The sequence below is a fragment of the Pelecanus crispus genome, chromosome 2 (genome assembly GCF_030463565.1).
Source record: "Pelecanus crispus isolate bPelCri1 chromosome 2, bPelCri1.pri, whole genome shotgun sequence".
Taxonomy (NCBI): domain Eukaryota; kingdom Metazoa; phylum Chordata; class Aves; order Pelecaniformes; family Pelecanidae; genus Pelecanus; species Pelecanus crispus.
In genome coordinates this window covers 160,715,688-160,739,187 of record NC_134644.1, presented here as the reverse complement: position 1 = coordinate 160,739,187, position 23,500 = coordinate 160,715,688, and the positions used below count along the sequence as shown (strand labels likewise).

The 23,500-nt window shown below is 41.4% G+C and overlaps 1 protein-coding gene across 1 annotated transcript in view; it reads right to left on the bottom strand.

The window, feature by feature from the left end:
* Window positions 1-391: 391 nt before the first annotated feature.
* The window catches only part of DEPTOR (DEP domain containing MTOR interacting protein), a 73,130-nt gene continuing 50,021 nt past the window's right edge, over window positions 392-23,500 (bottom strand). The window contains exons 7-9 of the mRNA XM_075706029.1: window positions 20,744-20,814; window positions 19,990-20,094; window positions 392-520 (exon numbers count right to left, since the gene is read on the bottom strand). Coding sequence (XP_075562144.1) covers window positions 392-520; window positions 19,990-20,094; window positions 20,744-20,814 — 305 coding nt within the window. The remainder of the gene's footprint in view (window positions 521-19,989; window positions 20,095-20,743; window positions 20,815-23,500) is intronic.

The following is a 23,500-nucleotide window of genomic DNA, read 5'->3' as shown; positions in this document are numbered from 1 at the left end:
TGACATCCTGACCCCACCGTATTTGGTTCTTTCATCTCCTGAAGTGCTTTGATCCAGTGGTGGACTGTGAGGAAGTCTGCCCGGCCTCTTAGGTGGGAAACCAGAAACCATTCTGACTGATGCAGACATGGCTGGACAGACAACCTAAAGGCCTTAACCTTGTCTCTGTCGGGCAAAGAAAAGTCCTTAGTGAAAATATGCTGGTATCTATTCTTCACTTCTTAGCATAATCACCAGTGCTATTATTGTTAAATGAAAGAGAGGCCCCCTCCCCTAAAAGCAAAATCATCTATTTAGACACAGCAACGTTCTGTCTCCATGTGTCATGCTGCTCCATGGTCGTCGTCGTTATTTCTCTCACAAAAATGTCCAGTAAGAGGTTTTTTCCTTCTCAGGACTCTATTTCCTCCATCACTTCCATCACAATCGTTCGAGGGCCGGTCAGGATGAGGTTGCTGACTGTCCTGTAATCCACGTGGAGAACGTTGAGGCCGTTGACAGACACGACAAATTGGCAAACCTGAGGAGAAAGGCAAGCAGCAAAAGTTCTGCATTAGACTGTTTTTGTTAAGGTTATTTACACAGATGTAATATCAACTCCTGGGCATGCAAAACCTCCAGAACTCTTCATACCATCTCATTCAGCACTCTTAAGAAAACCACATTTATTAGAATTCCTCTGGCAAATTAATGTTCCATAAAACGTTTTGAAATACCACTGCAACTTTCAAATCTGTGGCATTTTGAAGTCCAACAACAATCATTTTTCTTACAGCAATGATATCTTTCTTATAACAATAATCTTTTCTGATATCAGTGGTGCTTTGCAAATAATACGGGACAAGACAGCCCTGGCCATTGCAAAGAGTTTGTTATCCTTAGTCTGTCTTAAACGCTTTCACAGCAACCACTTTAGACAGCTCTTGCTAGTGACACTAAAAATATGCATCATGTTTCCAGGCTTGGGGCAAGGTCTGGATGATGACTTCACTGCCAGAACCTCCACCAGTACAACATGAACCCAAAGGATCCAAATTCTAGGAAATAATATGGAAGATGAAGTCAGTACTAGGATGCATTAAAATGTCACTGCCATTTTCAGGAGATAATACTACAGATTCAGTTGCTCTTACTTTTTATGTGAACAGTTTTTGGTTTTCTTCAGCAAGTATGGCTCACTAATTAATTTCAAATATGCTAATATTTTGTTTTTAAAAGCCATAACAAATTCAAACGTTGAAAGTCTTGTATCATCAGAGGCCATTTTCTGTCCAAAAAGTCTTGATGGAAATATTCTGACCAACGCCACTGTATATCTTAAAAGAGTTAATCAGAGAAAAAGTCACATCAACATTGTAAAAAAATGGTGAGGAAAAGAAAGATAACAATACTGATTCCTCAAAAACATTACGTCTTCTCTGTATCTAATCATAATATTACAGTATTTGGTAAAAAGGCCAAAAATGTGTAGTGTCTAGATCTGTGTTTTTAATGATAAAAATATGGACCCTAAAGTAGCAATAATATCATCCTGATGTTCCAATGAAAACAATACATTCACCAGAAGGTTATCTTACTCATAAGTGATCTTGAGTCTGTATGAAAGAAGCAATGAAGTATCACTAGAAATTTTCACACTTTATTTTGCATTTTTACCTTTCCTATTTAGGCAGAAACACAACACAGAAATGTATGCAGAAGAAGTGGGAAACAGCTCTGGTGTCTTCCATTGCTAGCTCTAAAACAGATTTTCTCACAAGCCAAGTCATTTAACTTTTGTGCATCAGCTACCTTCCTTCTCAAGTATAACGTGTGGTGAAACTCAATTTGTATTTGTGCAAAATGTACAGAATGTAGCTATTGATGTTCCATTTGAGGAAAATTATAGATGAAGCAAAGCCACCCGAAAATGTAACATTTCATCAAAAATACCACCAATGATTTTAATCTTTGCTCCTTAGAGCCTCTGCACAGAAACAGCGGCAGCAGCAGCCCCTGAAGGGAGGGCAGACCTCTCTCTTACACCTTACCCCTTCAAACTCAGAACTCCTCTGCAGAGCTGAAGATCCTGGAAGTCAGCCTTACTGGCAGCCCAAACGATCATCGAAGTACAGCAATCAGCAATACCACTTAGCCAACTTCCATGACAGTATGGATGTATCTTTCCTATACATTCATACGCTATATTTCAGCTGCAAGTAGCATTAAGAAAACGGTTCAGCTTTTACATGCAGACAAAGCCTTTTGAATTTTAAGGATTTTGGTTGAAAAGGTAACCATCATCCTCTGCAATGTGCCTCGATTAGTGTTTAAGAGTCACGTCTGTTTAGTTTAAAATGCAGATTTTCACAGTATCAATAGGTCTCTCAACTCCCAGCGGTATTTCCTAATGGTTTCTATGGCTTTCCAAGACTGTATCAAGTTTTACTGAATTATAGCTCTGGCTCCAGAATAATATTTGGGTTGATTTAAAACAGACCTGCAGAAATAACATTGTCTCTTCTGGCTTAATGCAATTTTTGGAAGTTGAATGGCTGACGTTTGTTTTACTGCTGCATAGTCTCAGACTTCTTGAGTTACTGAAATCCCAGTGCATGGGACTCGTGTTTGGCCAGGGACAGGCATGCGAGCGTGTGATGGATCAATCTGCATGCCGGATCATGTCAGGGGCATTCGGGGGCCTCCAGGGAGCGTCCCTGGCAGAGGAACTGCCTTTCCAGACCGGCCAGCCACTCGCACCAGGGCTGCAATGGTGTAAATGCGGATCATACAGGCACCGCAGTAGTGAACAGCAATCTGGATGCCAAAGAGTGAATTTCTTACGCAAAAGACAAGAGCTGACACGTCTGCGTTCTCAGTGTGTTTGTTTTAATGTATGCCCTTGGCGGTATTATTAATCAGCAATGTGTACGGGCTGAGAACAGTCCCCTGCGTGCCGTCTTTTGCACCGGATCCAAATGGCTTATTAGTTTCACCATTTCCAGTGGGCTGGATTAGATGCAAAAAGTCTACCCAAGCCAGATGAGAAGACAAAAGTAGAAAGGAGGACAAGGCACAGAAGACAGTGCTTCTGTCCTAAAACTGCATGAATAAGACCCATGAGGAACAGCAGATGATAACAAAGAGCCAGTCACCCTGGGGGCAGCAAGCTCTCTCCATGGCCATCGCTTGGCCAGTGCTCCCAAGGGCTGAGTCTCTGCAAATTCCAGATCTGGCTCCCTCAGGCATAAAGAAATGCAGAGCCACTTGCTGCGTCCTCCAGTCCTGACGAGGAGAGAGAGGTTTTCACAGTCCCAGGCCCTTTGGTATGCTGAGTGCCCTCAACTCACCCCATTTTGTTCTCCCCACCCCAGTTTTCCATCCAGAGCAGCAGCCAGCAAGGGGAAATGAAATGCAGCACTGCTTCGTGCATTTTGGCGTTGCTCTCTTGGTGGAGTTACAAAATGAGCGAGAGCAAGTGAGTACCCACAAACCAGCCCTGACCGAGTCTATCAACCCACATATCGTTATCTCAGGAATTTTCTTAAGGAGACTGGTTTACAAAATCGTGATGATTTAATGTTACATCTATAAAAACACATTTGAAAAAGCTGTAAGTGCTCAGCTCATAGCCGCAGCTGTTAAGGGCTTTGTAACTATAAACATGTAAAATTTCTCTGTTGGTTTCCACACATCAGTAACTATAACAGATAATAAACTAAAGTTAAAAGAGCGTTAAAGAGCCTTTTATTGCTCATTTCCTCATAGCTCTCCAAGGAGCTTGACAGGAGATAAGATCCATTTTTATCCCTCAGACTTCAAGAAATGACAAAGCCCAGAATAAATTCCAACCATTTTGTTGGTCAGGATGTGGCGATCTAAAAACCACAGAAATAATAACAGTTAAATAAAGCAACACTGAAATGAAAAGACTCCCTTAATTAATTTCAAATATTTAAATGTTACAGTAATAAACATTTATTGTTAAGTATTTGAATTTCCCACCCTGGCACACAGCAGCCCACAGAAGTAGGGATAGCAGAAAAGGCACCTCTCTCTTTCTGCAGGTTTTCACTGGCAAATACAGAATGTTTAACCAAATCCAGGTGTTCCCAGGAAAAGGAAAACTTCAACTTTGGATTTACATTTGAACAGAAAGGATCTGGGAACCTATCACTTAAAGAAGTTAGGAAAGATTTGTCATGCCATTTATCATCAAACTGAAGATGTCAAGAAGAGGAATTATAATTACCATAAAGTTTAATGGCCAAAATCAGGATTGTGCTGTACTTGGAGCTGTACAACCCTTCCTCCCCCTCACTGGTAATTGCTCTTCCCTCCACGGCAAGCTTTGGCTGCCAGCCCCTCCTTGATCTTGCCAAGCTGCTCCCAAAGTGCACATCCACACCCCCTGGATTTCCTGCCGGGAGAATTGCCCGCCGGCCAACCCAAAGCCCCACGCCCTCGCAGGGGGCTGCCTGCACCGGGTCTGGACGGCTGAGCCAGCATGGATTAGGAGCTGCAGTGAGGATGACTGTGGGATGCTCCCAAGGGACGTCAGAGACCGGCTGCAGGCATGGGCGTGGAATTGCACAACTACCTTAGAGCCGATTATTGAATAAAAACATTGCATACCTGTCACAAAGTCTTACTTAGCCTTCTGCCTCAAGATGACCTTAATATTTATGAATGCTACAGGAATATTATTTGAGGATAGGCAGTTAGCCTAGATCCTCGGATATTCAGATGCTGTTTGCGCTGTAGGCTTCAGTCACCTGTCCTTGTGGAGCCAGGCCTTGCTTGCTGGACTTTTTTCAATTTAATATATTAAAAAAAATCCTTTAAAAAATTCCTTTCTTTTTCTAGGCACGCTTTTTAGAAGGGTGCTGTGAAAGATCATGAAGAGCTGGAAATTCCCAACGCAGAATTTGGCTTAAGTGATGATTGCAAAGTTCTTTAGGACAGCCCTAAAAAAGCATTTAAATTTACAGATGCAGCGAGGGCAACCGTTCATCACTGGTCGCGACGCAAGTAACAGCTACGCCAAGTCAGCAGATAACATATCTCAAAACAGTAGAATAAGACCATGATTACACAGTCACTTTAATTTGACAGAAATTTTAAAAAAAGCTTGAGATGAAGAGGAACACAAATGCCGGTGCCAGCATACGGGAGGCAGCGTGGCTGGGGGACTGCCCTTCTCCACAGCAGCAAACATGTGCGCCCCATTTCAGCGGCCGTGGGTTAAGGCTCTAATTCTCAATGGATTTATCATTTACATTTTAATGTCAGGATCAGTGTCTGGAATCCACTCTGCTTTTTTTTTTTTTTTTTTTGGCTAACTTCTCTTTAAGAAAGAGAGTATGAACACTATTACAAATACAGATCGAACAGGTACCAAAGAAATCAATGTTACCAAATACAACACAGGCTTGAAGTTCTTGAATACAAAGCTAGACTATGCAATGACACCTTAAAGATAGTGGCAAAAATACTGTTTTTCCACAGTACTGATATCTTACCCAATTATCGGGGCAGTAACGGGACCATTCAGGGTGTGGGACTGCAAAGCACAAAGTCTTTACCAGCACACTTGAGTTTTCTCCTCCAACAGCACCAAGCTCAAGCAAACAGCAGGGTTTTCGTGGGCTGTTTGACACTGATAGCTGCTCTGGCATCAGGTGTTAACAGCGTAAAGAGATGCTGAAAACATTGCCACCAATTCATTTCCACTGAAGGTGTGAATACTACTGTACATGTGGCAACTGCGTGAAGGAAAATCTTTAAAAATGCTGGAGAGAGAGAGAGAGAGTGAAATCCAGCCTTGCACTAATCTTTCACTCCAGAGCAGCCAGGATTTCACCCCTGGACTCTGCACAGATCTGAAACAGATTTCTAGTAGCTGGCAGCGCAAGCAAGGGCCACGTCCTGCTGCAAAGCAGATCCCTTTGAAACCAAGGTATTTCAAGAGTTATTAGCACGTTGCACAGAAACATGCAGTTGTTGGGAAAGCTGTGAGCGAATCAGGGCTGGCTCAGTCGTCCACCGTGAGACAGACGGGATTTAACCCTTGGCTCTGTTCGTAATTTGTATGCATGCTCATTTACATATAGTTATCTGATAGTTTAGGACATGGCCCCTTGACTATTATTTCTTCTTATCATCTGATGTGATGCCAAAGTCACACAGATAATTTTTACTTTAAGACAAGCCATTCCCAAAATACATGGAAAAATGTATTGGTTTTCAGTCTTCTTTTTAAAACCTTATTAGCATCAAATAGAAATGATGAATTCAGGCAAATGTAGGAGTTATTTTTGACCCTGGAAAGTTCTTCAGCAATTTTCCTAAGAACTAAAACAAAAACTTCTAAGTATAACTTCTTTCAGAGCTGTCTAAAGAAAATTGTATTTTGACACTTTTACAGAATAAAATTGATACCAGAATTGACAATATAACTATTTCAGAAAGAAAAGAATAGTTCAACGTTAGTGGTTTTGCTTTTCTTCTTGCTAATGAAAATTAAAATTAAATCCATTACAGAAACAGCCTACTTACATTTCTGTTACAGAGATACCCTCAATAATTACAAATAAATGCTTTTTTCATGTCCTACTAATCCTATAGGGACAAGGATTGGCTGCCCAGTTTGAGTAGCTGAAGCTTATAATTGTTTCATTATGGTCTTCTGAAACTCACGTGATCTTCCAGAGGAAAGGTTCTTCACATGTGGTTAGCAAAACCATCTATTTTCTATGTGTAATCTGCATGACAGACCTGCAAGATCCTGATTTCTATTAAATTTCAGGCCATGCTGTCAGTAAGAACCCTTCCTTACAGGCACCCGTGCAAATTGGGGCTGAAGGATTAACATTTTGCAATTGTCAGTGACCTGGAGATGTCTTAAGCAGAATACCTAACAAACCAAGCTCTTCACACCTTATAGATACTTTTTAAAACTCTGGGCCAGTTCCAAGATAGAAAACTTACTGGTTGATTCCTGTGGTATGGCCACAGCTCTCACCCATGAAGGTTACTGAACTGCTGAAACTGAGAAAGAAAAAAGCAAAGCAAAAAAAGAAAAGATGTTCTTTACCATTGCTTGTTTAAAAAGGCGATATATCTGCTTTGGCTTTTCTTGTCTTGCTGACAGATTTCAGCAAAATTTGGAGAAGGCTCAGGTGCTACAAGAATGTAACATCTGAAACACAGCTTTCCAGCCTTCAGCAAGGAGGAAGGGGACAGCCAAGCTTCCAACATTTTAAAGGAAGAGCTATGCTTCAATGGGATTTCCACCCCCTCACATTCCCCTTGCTCTTCTGGGGATTGTGGGAACCGCTGCTCCCATTCCTGCCTCCCGAGCACTGCTGCACTCTCAAGCAAACAGATGGAAATCAAGGCGTCAGTTTTTAAATCTAATTTAAATATGAAATATGAAGGAGTTGAGAAATGAGTGAAAGTAAACACTTACTGCCGTCTAAGGCTGTTATTTTGTCACAGAGGAACAAAAATTTACACTGCTGCTACTTTTTATTGCAGTTACTATTTAAAAAGGAGCTATTTACAAGTGGGTAACCGCACAGGTTTGCCCTGCCGGTTGTTAGATCTCTTGAATAAACCTTCCGAGCTAATTACCACATCATCACCTTCCATCTCACACACCTTGCCATGGGTTCGTACACAAAACCCTTAGCGACACCACCAGAGAACGAGGTTTCCTTCTCCTTAGGGTACAAAGAACTAATCTTACTCTTAAAAGTAATGTGGAAAAAAAAGGTTTGTTTATTAAAAGCTGGAGCAGTAACCTGATGTGGGACTCCACAACCCTTTCTGCCAGCAGAAAGGGATACCCTCAGCCTGAATTGCCAAGGACTCTGTGGATCCAGATATCAAACCTCTTCCAAAGGGGAGGAGGGCTCGTAGCAGCACTTGGTGCCTGCACTCCCAAGAGGTGCTCCTGTCCCTTTGTGCTGGCTCCAGGGAGCAACGTGCCAAAGCCGGGCACTGCTCCTTTTAATCTCATGCCAGCAAAAATAAATAAATGAAAGGACTTGTCTTCAGGCAAAATAAGTTCCCTGATGTGCCTGACATGGTTGGAGGAAGAAGGCAATTGATACGTATCTGGTTGGAGGCAAAGGGAAAGAGGGAGATGAAAAGGAGGTGAAGATAGGATCAACCTTTCTGGCAGCAGCTTACACTTAGATCAGTAAACTGCAGCTTAAGTTTTCAGATAACTTAAAGTCCCAGTGAAATCAATGGCAAGATGTATGTTAGGGTAGAAGGAACAAGCGCAGAGAAATCTGAGGCAGGGAACAGCGGTGGAGGAGGGGGAGGGCGCAGGGCTCAACTTCTTCTTTTACACCCTTACACCCACAACCTGCATTTATGCTGATACAGGGGCTCTTCTGTTTTAATAGGTAACCCGTAGCCATAAAGCAGAGGAATCCCCGTGCTCAGCGAAGAGCCCAGGCCACAGAGATGCTGAACATGCTGCCGCAGAAGAAGCTAAGACATAACACTAACCTTCCAAATAAAAGCAAACACAGGCAGCACTGAAGCATTTGCTCCCACTCTGCTAAGCTTTACATTGTCATGCTGGAATGAGGAAAAGAGATGAAAATCAGAGGTCCTAAAAGTTATGTTTCCAGTTAGATTTTTATCTTCCTTTTCTTTTTTTTTTTTTTTTTTTTTTTTTTTTTAAGAATTCATGCAATCTTGCTAGGATTAGTAAATCAAAGCTGGAACCTAACAATTCAAAACCTATTGCATGTCGCCGCAAGGTTAAAAAATCATGCAATGTCTTTTTCTACATAATTGAGGTTACTGGATGAAACAGAATAAATTGCAGCTGTGTGTTCAGCTCTGTAAATATCTCTAGCAAATGTGCAATTGGCTGTAGAGTAGGTGGTGTGGGAGTAGGCAAGTGTCCAGGTCTTGCATAAACACAGGATTTTCTCTCTAGAGGGACACATTTCTTGTTCAATATTTACACCACTGTTAAGCTGGCTCACTATCCCATCAGTGGGCTAGAAACTAGGTACCAGCAGATCATGGTACAATGCATAGCAGAGAAAACCAATTCCATTTACAGAATTAAAAATGTAAGTGTGTAATTCTGGCTCGCCATCTTGATATGTGGCTGTGGTCTGGTATGGTTGGTTTGCCTGAGCAAGGCGTCATTACATACTTTCATTGCATACCTTCATTACTTTTTTTTTTTTTTGGTAAAGGAGCTGAATTTTTTATAGTATTCCAAACTCATCAGTCTCTAACTGAAAAAAAAAAAAAAATCAGAAATTAAACAACATAAAAACTATGTAATCAAAAAAATAAGTAAATACATCTAATAAAATTATATATATTTTATAACTTAATATAGTAAGTCACATAATATAAAATTAAGTCATAGATTCTCAAAGGGCCTCATCACTGATTCAGATAGTCTCTCTCTCCCTCCTTCCCTCCCCACTGATGGGAATCAATGGGAATGTCAGTCTTTTTTTTCACTGGCAATAGAATGAAACCATTGCTGTGCAAACTCCACAAATAGAGTGGACAAATTAGAGGGGGAAAAGAGCTGACCTAATAGCCCATGAGAACAACTTGTGTTTTGGGGTGGGCGGCTTTCAGTCTGCACGCAAGTCTTGGCTCTGTAGCGGCAGAGTTTCCCCAACGTATTGACTGAGCGGTCAGACAAACGCCGACACAGCAAATGGGAAATGCCCATGTAAGTAAATTAAAGCTATCTGTAGATACCTGGAGGGTAGTAACAGTAAGGACCTAATACCCTGAAATGCAAACCTTCCATAAATAGGAAATAGGGAAATATAGGTCACTGCTTCTCATGGCCCTAATTGGGAATTGGTGTGTAAAATGACCGACTGAATCTGAGTCCCAGCGAGAAATACCCACAGGTAAAGCTGAGCTGGGCTGGGCCATGTCAGGAAAGCAAACCAGTGGCTGCGGGCTTAACTTTATAAGCATTTTTATTGTATACTGCAATTTGATACCTGCCACAGAACAGCTCTGAAAATGTTAAATAACTCAAATGGCTAAAGGTGGCTCTGGGTGACATACTGCATCAGTAGCAGAAGAACATGGAGTCTTAGCTTAGTAATAATGTCTTTTTATGCTTGGGTTGACCTTGTAGTGTTCTTTTTTTTTTTTTTTTTTTTTTCCTGGTATATCTATACATAGAGTTGCTAAAAGAAAAACACACATAATGCATAAAGAACTTAAAAAAAACTATTTATCAGTTTACTTACAAGGCCAAATACAGTTAGCTAAACTAACTAAATGTAGTTCATTTTGGGCCTATATTAGTTAAAAATAGTCCCTAAACCAGCCCAGACAAGAGAGTTACAAGGGCAGTCAGGTCTATGCAGGGCACCCTCAGCACCCTCCGGTATCAAGACTGTAACGAGCAGGAACGGTCTGCGCCATTTGAGACAAACAGCTGCGCTCTGTTTGCACAGACAAAAGTGCAATTGTTTTCCCATGTGTTTGACTAGCTCAACAGAGCCTTGGCTTTAATGCAACATGTTTCCCAAATCATTCACTTATATCATGAAAGGAAGGCAGCTTGTGTCTTGAGCAGCAACAAGAAAAGACATGGAGAAGTGTGGGGAAGGTCTGTAAAGAAGGCAGGTGGGGAGCAGCAGCATCCCCAAAGCGCTCGGGACAGAGCGCTGTCATAGCCACGATGCTGTAAACCCAACAGCATCCGAGGAAGCCTTCGAGGCTTCAAGTGAAATGGATACTGCAACTAAACCTAATAATACAAAATGCTTTTCATCCTCAGTTGAGAGCAAAAGCAGTTCCAAATGCCAGCATTTTGCTGTACTGGCCTCTAATTTTATGTCTTTTTTATAGACACTTAGGACATTCTTTTTAAGGTTTCAGCCATTCTGCAGCAATCCAGCAGTGGGATAAATTTTTCAGATGACAGTCCTCTCTTTAGAGAGCCTGGACTACCTAAGAGTGACCTGCAATAGCCTAAGGAAGCTCAAGCAAGGGTAAGATCCCAGCTGTTCTGGCTGGCACTAAATCTCGCTGTTCAATGGGCTATAGACCACACTGGAATTTGGAAGCTGTATCAAAACACAAGCACAGCCCTGTTTTACAGTGCAGCTGAAACCAAGGCTGCTTTCTCTCTTTCTGAATGGCTACAGCTGTAAGACTTCAGGAACAATCAAGAAAGCACTTTCATAAATGCAGGGTGTTCAGATATCCGGGTTATCCTGCCATAAAACACCACTTACTCGGAAAGAATTTTTAAGCCTACTTTTTATTAAAATAATGTGACTAAATTTAAAAAACCCACTGACCTCTGATTAAAAACCTGCAGACATTTCTTTTTTCTGAATTGTATTTGCTATTGATGAGAAGGAGTCAATGTACAGACACAAGTACAATAGGTCACTTGTTGCCCAACAGCATCTTAGGTGACCAGCCTACAAACAAGTTCAATTCTACTGTCAACTACACTGCGGTAAATGCAGAAGAAAGAGCTCTGAGGTATTATGAAAGTTCCTGTATTTGCATAAAGTTTCAGTTGTTGTAAAGAAAAAAAAAGTAATTTTATTGCCCAGTAAAACTCTGTTAAAAAGAGTCTTCAGAAAAAATCGCAGAGTTATTGGAAATGTAATTCTGTTCTACAGGCCAAAATTCAGATCTGGGATAAGCAAGTAAAACATTGCTAAACCTGTGTCCTGTAAGTTTAGGGGAAAAAGGAGGAAATTCACTATTAAAGGTGAAATTTATACTCAAAAAGCTAAACCCACTCCTTTTATATTTTACATAGGAATTCCCACTGCCTTAATTCCTTTTTCCATAGTGACTAACATGGGTCCTGTTGTTCAAAAACAGGACTGAAAATCATAAAAAGAATTTTTCTCTGTTTTCTTTTGTGTGTGTAGTTTGCTGTTTACATCCTGCTGGAGTGACATTTGAGCACTGCGCTGCCCGTCTGCATGGAAGTGGATCTTTCCCATATTTTCTGTACTTCAGGGGGGTGACTTTTCACACACAGAGTTTTGATCTTTTTATCATAGAACAGTCCTTGATAGCCACAGCAAGTACCTAGTCCAATATAAAGCTGGCCAATTTTTTTTTTAGGTGATTTTATTACCACTGACTCAGAAGAACAGAAGTCCATGGTCCATTGAAGTGAGTGCAGTCCCACAACCCATCTATCTGGTGGTGACTTTGCTCTCAGAGACATCTGCACAAGGGTGGAGTTCACTCAACCATCCAAACCAACTTCAACATAAGTACTGGGACCTCAGAAGAGATGTCTTCAAAACAAACTGATCCTTAAACAATTCTGTCGGGAAAGAAGCAAGGCAAACCAAGGAAACAAGCAGAGAAATGGAGATCCACTAAAACAAGTAGGAATTCTGACATGTCTGAAGACCACAGGAGCTTTATCATGCCTTTAAAAGAATGAGAATGTCATACTTAGAGTCTAACAGCTTATTCGTGGAAGACAGAGCAAAACAGAGGAGAATTTTGGTAAAGACTAGCAGAGACTGGAATATGATGGCATTGGAAATAGAAAGCCTCTACTCACCCCAGAACAGTTACAACCTGGGCAGGGATGTCAGGGTGGTATGTCACAAAGAAAGTAGTTGGAGATGAGGCAAACACAAATTCCTCTTCAGGAGGAGGAGGGCTTAGCAAGAGGACAGTTGTACAGACTGAATTTTGAAACTCAGTGGAGCCTATGCCGATGTAACACTGCTGCACAGGAGTCAGTATGTCCAGTCTGTAAATTTGGATCTACATGTTGCTCTAAGACTGGGAAACTTAGACCATATACTGTGAACCACAGCCCCAGGAAACACATGGGAACTTGAGCAAATGTGGAGTTTTATTAATTTGTATTGGTATGAAAATGGATCTACTCATCAAACTTTTTGATTATGTCAGATTTGTTGGCATTTTCCATCTGCCTAATCCCACAGTACTTTACAAGAATATATAGATGCATAGGTATTTTGGTAGGAAAATGGTCAGCATAGTTGCACAGAGTTTGTGACAAGCTGAAGAAGAGAATCCAAATCCAGATTGTGTCTTCCATGTGTCCACCATGGGGCAGGTTCCACCAGCAGACCAGTGGTACAGCGTCTCTAAGATAGTCCCCTGCCACTCAGAGAGGTCCAACAGTGATAGGGCTTCGACCACGGAAGAGGAATAAAGCAGGCTGAGTAGGTGGTGCAGCACAGGGGCCGGAAGACAGACTGATTCGCAGCTCATCCAGTGCTGCACTGGGATTCCCAATGATGAGGGGAAAGGGGGACTGCTGAGAAAACATTTCATGATTTCCATCAACCTAGAGACACTGTGCTAATGCAAAGGATGATCAAGGCCATAAGGACTCTGTTGTTGCATTAGCAGTATTCTGTAATGAATGCAAAGGAGAGATTTGCCAAACCTTGCCTCCTTTTGGCAACCAAAGTTCTGGTAGTGACACACAATGCAGCTCCCAAAATTGTGTTTTCCTTCAGCAAGAGAAGCCCCTGGTGGGTGAGAGGGCTGAATTCACAAAACTCTCAGACAAGAGGAGATGGGTGTGATGCAGCCTGCTGCCCAGTACTCACAGAACTATGTTACTATCGTAATTTTGATGGCAATACTCCCAGTATAGTTAGAGTACCAGGGTTTTAGGGTAGGTCCAACCTATTGAAAAGTGGTAACAGGACTCACTCTAAAAAATTTGGGAACTACTCATTGAGGTTAATTAAAAACACCCACTGGAAATGGAAACATTGGGACAGTTACAGAGGCATCACCACAGCTCACCAGCAAACTCCTTGAGCAAATGATGACCACAGACCAAAAAGAGGAGGCAGGCACAGAGTAGGAACACCCAGGCACAGATTCATGCATCGATCAGGAAAGCACGGTGACTGCTATACATGCTGTTAAACAGTTGTCAAGGACAACCAAACACTAATCCATTTTTCATGTCGATGGCAGAGTTGAGTATTTTCAGATTCACAAATATTTGATCTCTTCCAACTTCTCTTGAATCATCATGCTACTGACTAACACAGCTGCCTTGCTATTTTTTTCTTTGGAGTCTTTTAGAAAGATTTCTGCTAAAGATCAAATGAAAAAAAAAAAATAGCATCCACACTGTTGACCATTATGTTCTTACTATGCTCTTAACATGTCGTAAGGTGACAACCACTCTTCTTGAGCATAACTTACAAGATGTTTAAGGCTAAAGGCTACCCTCCTCAGCTCACTCTCTCCAATCTCTGTGATGGATAGCAGCACATAAAATCTGAGGTTCTGGTTACAGCTGCATAAAGTGAAAGACAGAGCTACAATTTCTTTGAATTTTCTTTGGGTTTGCAAAACCAGAGTTGATTTTATAGCAAAATATCAAATCTGATTTCTTAAAATCAGATTTCTCTGAAGTCATAGGTGCTTGAATACAGCTTCCACATTTCTATGGGGGAGAATGGACCTTTATGTTCTAGTTTATAATTAAATACTGTCAGAAAATGAGGCACTCTGTTACGGAGACATATTTGAAACATATATACATCTATATTCAAGCTCTACAGTAGCGGCATTCATCGCACGCAGTGCTATGCGCATTTAGCTCTGCTGCTTCTCTATTTATGGACAAGCTATGAAAGCAGCGTGTCAGCAACTTTTTTTGAGTGTTCACATTACCAAATACATTCATTCTGAATTCACTCTAATGTAATTATCAAATTCAGCAGCGAGCTGATAACACAGCTAAAGGAAAATACCAACCTGCCTCAGTGTTTTCATGCTGTAATTGAAAACAGATGGCAACTTGTGTAATTTATGCTTTTCTACAATCAGTAACATGTTGGTATAAGATAAGAATTCTAAGACTGAATAGTGTCTGCTTCAACAACACCATATGCTAGTGCACAGTATAAATATTTATCCAAACCTACTTCGTCTTCTCATTTAAAGCTCAGTTGCATGATATAATGAAAGTACCCTTCGGATACCTTCAATTAGCACTGAAGCAACTTCCCAGTGCTTTAATGGGTTAGAGTGCCAGCACCAAACACTGAGGGATCTTCCTTCTCCTAAGCTTCACGGGGAGGCTTAAATGGAGGTATGTTTGTTATGCCTTATTTATACAACATAGATCCCAGTCTTCAAGCTCTTGCTAGGCTGCCTTTAGGTGTTAAGAAGTTTCTCACTTACGATGTCCAAGCTTCTCTACTTTTCTCACTATCCTGTAAAACACTGGAGATTGGCCACAGCCATAAATGGGATATTTTTTTGGGGGGGAATAATTTTTTTAAAGATTTTTAGACTGGTTTATCTTGTTTATCAAACAGTTAAGCAATCACCAGTTTTGAGGTCAGACTGGCAAGGACCATGGAGTGGGTTTTACATTTCTCTGCAGCATGGGGTACATTCAACCTCCTGAGAATTTCACAGTTCAAATTTCTTCCTATTGCACGAATCAAAAGCATTGGCAATTCCTCTGGTATCACATGCTTTTGGGTTGGTTTTCTCCCCACTTGGCACCTTATAATGCATAGCTTTTGGTCCTCTATGTTACAAGCCTGTAATATTTTGTAACTGTGGCAGTATTTGGTCTCTGCGGAGTACCAGTGTTCCCCTGATTGCAGGGAGACTGGGCTTGATGACCTCAAGGGACCTGACAGCAATCTGCTCCACAAAACAGTGGCTACTCAGTTACACTCGAGATTTGGCTCTTATTCTGCTAGTGAAATCATTTGAGAACGTGGACCTGAAATAATAATTTGTGAATGCAGAAGACAATGGCACAGGCAGAAAATTTATGAGGCTGACCTCCTCCCTGCGCCAGCTTTCAAAGATCAGAAGCAGAGCAGAACCACGCTGACATGATCCTGGCTGTAGACCGTAATCCTCAAGCAGAGCTCAGAACAGAAGGGTTTGGTACCAGTGACCATATGTGGTTCCCCAAAGTCCCTACTACTAACCGAAATGAAGAAGAACTAGAATAGGGTAGAAAAGCTTGAGTGGCCATTGGCAATTAGTACGATACAAAGACCTTAGGTGTAACAGCTATAAATACTAAGTTGCACATAGTCTGTTCAAGGAGACAGATACTCTTCAGCATTCTGCAAAGGTTAGAGCTGGGCATGGATTTCTCCAGCCAAAGGGAAGAACAGATAATCAGCAAATTGAGTGATTAATTTGCCTCTTTCACAAGCCTCACACTAAGCTAGGTCTCCTCCTTTTGTCACGCTCTTTTGCAGTGATGTCACACTAAATAACAACGTGTCATGCGTAATTTAAGTCACTAGTTTGAAGTCAAGTTGTGTAACTTTTCAAAGAATATTTGTACCTTAAAAACAGAAATTAACTTACAGAATAAAACACTGAAAAAAGAGGGAAAGGAGTTTTCCTGACAACAACTGGCAATATTTAGCAGTGTCATCTGCAGAGACCTATTTTGCAGCCAATAAATACTGAATATTAAAGCAACCTGGGAACTTCAAAATCCTGCTGTTCCTGTCTTCCACTGCTGATGACAGCAGACAGCAAAACAGAGCTGCAAATAACTTGGAAGTATGCATCGCAACACTGACTCCTTTCATAGCCCCGTGTCGCCTCCAGCTCCCACTTGTTAATGCACTTACAGCAACCACGCTCTTCACAATGCTGTCACAGGCAACCACACTTCAATGAACCAGGTCTAAAAATACTTTAATAAAGCTAATTGACAAGATATTTATTAAATTATTTGCTCAGCTTCATATTTGAAACCTCGGATTGTAAATGGTAATCCTATTTACCAGCCCCAGAAGAGGTATCAAGACTTAAAGCCAAAACCATTACACCCTCTCACACCTCTTCAGCAGACCATGCTAGTAGGGATTTTCTCAGAATTAAATTGTCTGAAAATTCCCCCAGAAGAGGATGTCACATATAACGAGATGGTAAGTGCTGCCCTGCGGAGGTGCGCATGTGCGACGGAGACCCGTGCATCCCAGCCGCCCAGCACCATGCCCACCACACAGCCGCTGTGTGTGGTCAGAGCTCTGTCCCAAGTTCATTGAGATTTCTACTCAGACTCCCAATTCACAGCGCTTTGGAGCAGGCTAGGAACCCAGCCAAGGTCAGACTGAAAGCAAGACACCACCAAATCCTTCAGGTAAGTTGAGCCTGTCATGTTTACTGCTTTATATAATGCACAGTAGAGTTTTAAGTGCGCAAAGTGAGGTCCTACAATGAGATTGCAGACAGCAGTCCTCTCTCAACAATTTGTCCAGCGTAATGCAAAGACAGAAATATAGTGCTCACCAAAAGAGATAAGTGCAAAAGCACAAGCTTTACAAATGAAGACACTTCCAAAAACGATTACACTGGATACATCTCCTTAGGAGGAAGAACCCTGCTGCTACTGCCAAGAACTTTTCTACAAACTGCAACGTGAAGTCTTGGCTTTTCTTCAAATTCTTGCCCTTTTCATCATAGCCAACTTTCCTTGTTAGCGCTTCTTTGGTGTAGCGCTCAGAGCAACACTGGCAGACAAAAGCCTCTTGCACCAGCCCACCAGAAGTTACCGTGCCCAAGAGCCTATTTTCAAAGTGCCTCTCCTGCAGCTTCCACACAGGGGAAGGTTTATTTTCAAGGACCTGTCATCTAAAGCCTGTCATACGATTCCTTTAAATTTGCCAGATTGAAGAGTTCTGTAAACAGATGGATTAAGTGACATAGATTTTTAAAAATTTCAAATACTGCACTATAATTTACATACCTATTGCCATGGGAACACCTCAGCAAAACCCCTTATTTTCAAAGAAAACTAGCATTTCTGCACCAGGGGGTAAAGGTATTCAGCGTTTCTGAAAACGGAGCGCCAATTTTGGTGTCTAAACAGGGACTCTAATATATGGCCATAATGGTTTATGTGCAATTCTGCTCTGAAAAGCCATTTTATATAAAGATAGCACCTTTGCAAATAATCAGATATGTCCTTTGTGCAAATTCAAGGCAATATATCGCAGTGTTACTGTCTAAAATCCAGTTTCCTCCCCTCGAAACAGCAGACTATTTTACATTCTTATGTCTTGAATGGATCAGGTAAACTTCTGTAACCCCATCAGAGTACATGAGTGCATGGAGAGCACGAACAGAAGACACAAGGGCATAATTTGGTACATAAAATCAGTTTCAGAGGTGAAATATGAAAGAACCCAATTTAACAGGAACATCCTCGTGTGTAGTTGCAGGGCTGTCAGCATGAAACCAAAAGTAAAAACAAACCAAAGGCCCGCTGTATTCAGCGCTAAGCTGCTGTGTTCAGAACTGAAACCTCTAAGATTATACATATGACACCAAAGTGTTATTTTTACAAGTCAGGTTTCAGAATAGATCTACTGTATTGCTAGCTACCATATTCAGCGAATAAAAGATGCTGTAAAGTACTAAACTCCCAAGTTCAGGATCTAGAACATACACATGAATAAATTCATTAGTTTTAAATTTAAGTCCTTTACATTTTAGGCAGGATTACTTTTCAAAAATGATACTCTTTGTATGAAAATTTTAGCTGCATATTATATTTAGGTTTTGCAAAAAACATATTAAAAATTCCAGCTCCCTCAGAAATCAAGCCGTTTGCCAGCAGGATGTGTCAGGGTGCTGCCTGCACCAACAGGATCTGCAGCTGCCATTCCCCTTCCCTGGGGTTCGCCTGCTCATACTCAGAAGTAAATGTTTCTAAGACAGTACATTCTTACAAGTTGCATGAAAAAAGACCCCCAGAAGCCAGAGAGAAGAAACTCCTGTAGTGCATTTGCTAAGGAGGGTGCCATGGCAGGTCTGGCATTGTGCGATGGGCAGGATGCTCATCTCTGGAGTCGTGGCGCACACTGCCTCCAGCTTGGTGGGTATGAATATACGGGCGAGAGACAGCTGGGGTGAGTGTGACGGGAAAGGGAAATAAATTAGAAGGCAGGAAAAAATTTGCAGCTAACTGGGCTGCATATAGAATACATCTGAATCCTTCATCTGTGTTGTTACCATACAATAAAGCATGACATAAGCTGACGATTTAATCTTTGTGTCTGACCCAGCCTGGACACTGGAGTAGATGTAGCATTTAGTTTCCCTTTCTTGCTTTTATCTGTACTTGGCATAATGCTTTGCTTTTATTTTTCCCACTGTGCAAAAGGCTGAGTAATTCACAGATATACGCAGGACATGATCCAAACCTGTAGGTAAGTCGGTGGGGTCTGCATTAGCAATACAAACGCTACCACATGGAATTTGTATTTATTTATTCTTAAACCATGTATGAAAGTACTTAAACTCTTTATGAAATATGAAAGTATCATACATTCCTCTTTCCAAAATGTCTTGAATCTTAGCTGCTTTACAGTGAACAACGGGTTATGCTAGCTTCACTTTGAATACGTATGTCTGACTTTGCCCCTTCCTATTGTCTTTCTAAGTCCTCTTTGGTGGACTTGGCAGTTAACTGACAGTTAACAGTTGGACTCGATCATCTTAAAGGTCTTTTCTGACCTAAATGATTCTATGACTTCTATATAGGCAAAGTCCAGAAGCTGCATACCAACAACCACACAAATTGCAAAGTCAAGAGGAGGGAGGCTAAAATTGTGCAGGGTTGGAAAAAGGTGAAAATAACAAAAGAACCCACCCCCAAAACCACAAAAATAAAAAAAAAAACCACCCCCCAAACCAGCCAACCAACCAACCAAGAAAAAAATACCCAAAAAAGGGAAAGGATCAAGAAAGCAACTTGATAAATGAGGATAAATGAATTGCAAGTGAAAAAGGGACTTGAAGAATCCCGAGGACAGAAGAAAAGAGAGAGGAGGGGGATGAAAGGCAGCAGAACTCACTGTGTGCAAATGCCTGAAACTGAGACAATGATCCTCAACCCTGGAAACAAAAGCACCTCTCCCTCCCCAAGTACAGGCAGCCCAAGACCTTCACTGAGCAGCACAAGTACCCCCGGCAAATTGTCCTGTTTTGAAAACTCACCTTCATCCCAGCCGCGGCTGCTGGCCCGCTGGGGTCCACAGCCTGGATGTGGCAGGGCTTGCTCCCCCGCACCACAAAGCCCCAGCCCACTGCGTCGCCGACGATCTGGAAAGAGAAAAGAAGGATGTGATCGCCTTCGGGCAGCTCAGTGAAATTCAAGGGGGTAACATCTAAATGGTTCAAGGCATAATTTTAACACATAGTAAAGGACATTGTGTACAGGCTGTTACATCACTCATGGGAAAGGCTCCATCCAAATGATTTGTCTTGCTTTTAATGAATTTTTTTTGTTGCCCTAGGAAGCTGTAAAAAGCTATGCTTCCAATGACTAGGTTCAAAAATGTCTTTGCAGAAAGGCTTTCTCTAGCAGTGGATGTGAATCAAAGTTTCTGTCCCATTACAGTGTAGAAAGACCTAAGCAGAAAACTTCAGTTTGAGTAGGGAATCCGCTCCTGGAGTGCAAATATTACCAGGAGCACAAAGTCTAGATGAGTTTGTATAATACAAAAGTTATTGGCTTTATGTAATTTTACACTTCATTTAAGTCAGCAGTACTACATTGGCATAAAGACAGGCTAAACAAGCACAGAATGAGACCTGAAATGTGTGGCAGTACTGATAACGGAGTTTGGGATTTTAAAGTACAAACCTTAGCAAATGCAAATAAGCTCTAATTATCCCGTCAGGAAATGTCTGCTTGGATTACTTTATGCATACAACATGCAGAAAATAAAGAAAAATACTGAAGACATACCGTAAAAGTTTTTCTTACGTATGGGGCTCCAGGCATCAAGAGCTCATCAGCAGTCACAGGTCTCTTTAATACTGTGGACGTACATAAATGAATATTCAATATGAGCATTCCTCTAGAGTTTTTCCTAATAAATAAGATACAGTATTGGGATACAACATCTTTTTGGTCCCACTTCCCATACACTCTTTCAGTTCTTGCAGACTTGCTTGAAAGTAATAAATGAGCCAAGGAAAAGACAGCAGAATAACTCTGACTACAATGATGAGATCTTTGGAAAATCAGGGCATTTAGCCAACAGACTTTGTTGCCTGCAATCAAGATCCACTAAACACTATCACAAACATCAGAAGTGGCTGTTCCTGCGTTCAGTGTTGAAATGAGTGACCCACCTTCCTGGCATGGAGCAGCTTTTCCTCCCGGCTCGCTCTGTGCATGTTAGGTGCTCTCTGCTATTTCATCTGAGTTGGGTTTGAATCACAGAATTAAGTAATAACAAAATTCTGCTTGAGTCAGGAATTATCCCAACAAAAAGTTTTATGCAATAGTAGGCACAGACATCTAGCCCCATCTTAACCAGGGAGAGCCTAGGTAATCTACAGCTGGCTGGGATTTTACATGAAAGGAAATACCAGTGAGTTTCTGCAGGTGATTCCCCATTGCCTTGCTATGTAATGGGGTAATTTTCCCCTGAACAATGTAAAGTTCTGCCAAACCAAATGGATTCCATTCTGCATACCAGTTTTTATCTGTCTATAAATGCTTCACAAAGAAGGAGGACAATGGGAAGATATGTTGTTCACCATATTTACCTGCTTCACCTCTAAAATGATGTCTGCTTTTCTTTTAGTGATAAACAATTTTGATGATGTCTGCCTTTTCAGTCACAGGTGGAAGATAAAATTTCCCACAGATGGTATTTGAAGACATTCATGAGTTTCTTAATGACACTCATGGGAGCAGGGAGAATTCTACCATACAAACCAATATGTTTTTATCTTTCCCATGGATTTTGACAAACTGTCATTTAGCCAGCGTTACACTTTGCAGAACATGCCTGGTCAACGTAAAAAAACTGAATGATTACGCTCATTCGACAAGTCAGAATCAGGTAAATCATCCACGCAGGACTCCCTTGCGTGCCTCCATTATACCTCCAGAATTTTTATTTGTTTAATGATTGTTTTTCTACATGAAAAACAAGTTAAGTCATGACCTGGGGGGTTTTTTAAGTGTTTGCCTGCAAGGGAACTCATCTGACGATACACCTCTGCCTTGTGTTTATTAGCACGCAGTTCAGTGACATGCTCTGGTTCTGGATAGCAGGAAACTGTTTGTGAAAAAAATCACTTTATAGTCCAGCAGAGGATTAAGAATTCCTCCATAACATTTACATCTGAGCACCTTATGTTAACCTCTGCGAGATGACGTGTGGATCTGTACTTGCACTACAGGAGAAATTAGCCTACGTTGCCCGTAGTTGTATAATTCTTAAAAATAAGTCTGTTTATAAGTCCTTTGCTGTCTACTTTCAAATATGAGTCTGTTAAAGCTATTCAGAGTTTGAAAACTGGTCCTAAGGGATAATTTCTTTTAAAAAATTAAGAATTTATACAAGGGCAGCATCATAGAATCATAGAATCATAGAATGCTTTGGGTTGGAAAGGACCTTTAGAGGTCAGCTAGCCCAACCCCCCTGCACTGAGCAGGGACAGCTTTAACCAGATCAGGGTGCTCAGAGCCCCGTCCAACCTGACCTTGAATGTTGCCAGGGATGGGGCCTCTACCACCTCTCTGGGCAACCTGTTCCAGTGCTTGACCACCCTCATTGTAAAAAACTTCTTCCTTATATCCACTCTAAATCTATTCTTCTTGAGTTTAAATCTGTTATTCCTTGTCCTTTCACAACAGGCCTTATTAAAAAGATTCTCCCCATCTTTCCTGTAAGCCCCCTTTAAGTACTGAAAAGTCGCAATAAGGTCTCCTCTCAGCCTTCTCTTCTCCAGGCTGAACAACCCCAACTCTCTCAGCCTGGCCTTGTAGCATCACCCTTTTTCTTTCAGTGTTGTCTAATCAGCTGCATTAAAATAAACTTGTTCTCACTACTCATGGATCGACACTTCATATATAATCAGAACGAGAAAGGAATGGAATAGCCAGCATACTTCAGATAACATACACATTTATGGATAGTGTATGAATGCTGCTTTATCTATCCCAGAAAATTTTCCAGGATGTAATTAGTGACCTACTGGATCCAAAGAGCTCACCATACAAAATCTATCAGAGCGTTTCTGGGAAGTATACCTGAGAGATATTCTGCCAAAACATGATAATACGGCACTCTTCATATAGGGGCAAACACATTGCATATAGAGGTAAACACATTGGGAGGTGGGGCCGAACGCCCAACAGCAGCGTACTCCAAGGATGCAACGATCACCAGCACTGAGAGCGTTCCCCCAAGCTGGACAGCAGGTCTGGTGTAGGGGGTTATGGCTTCTGCAATCGTACTGAGCCCTTCAAATTATTTTAATTTAGAACTTCATACTGAATTCCCAGCAGAGCCTAAGGAGAGGGAAGAAAATGAGCTAAAAGGAGAAAGAAAGAAAATGTCCCCATAACCATGCCCTTCCTTCTGATGGCCACTCTGCACAGCAGGAATGAAATGCACTTTAGCTCACTCATCTCCAGAGTAAATTGTCAATGTTTTGAACAGGATTCATACAGTGCTTGAGGCACTCCCTAGTAATCATTTCA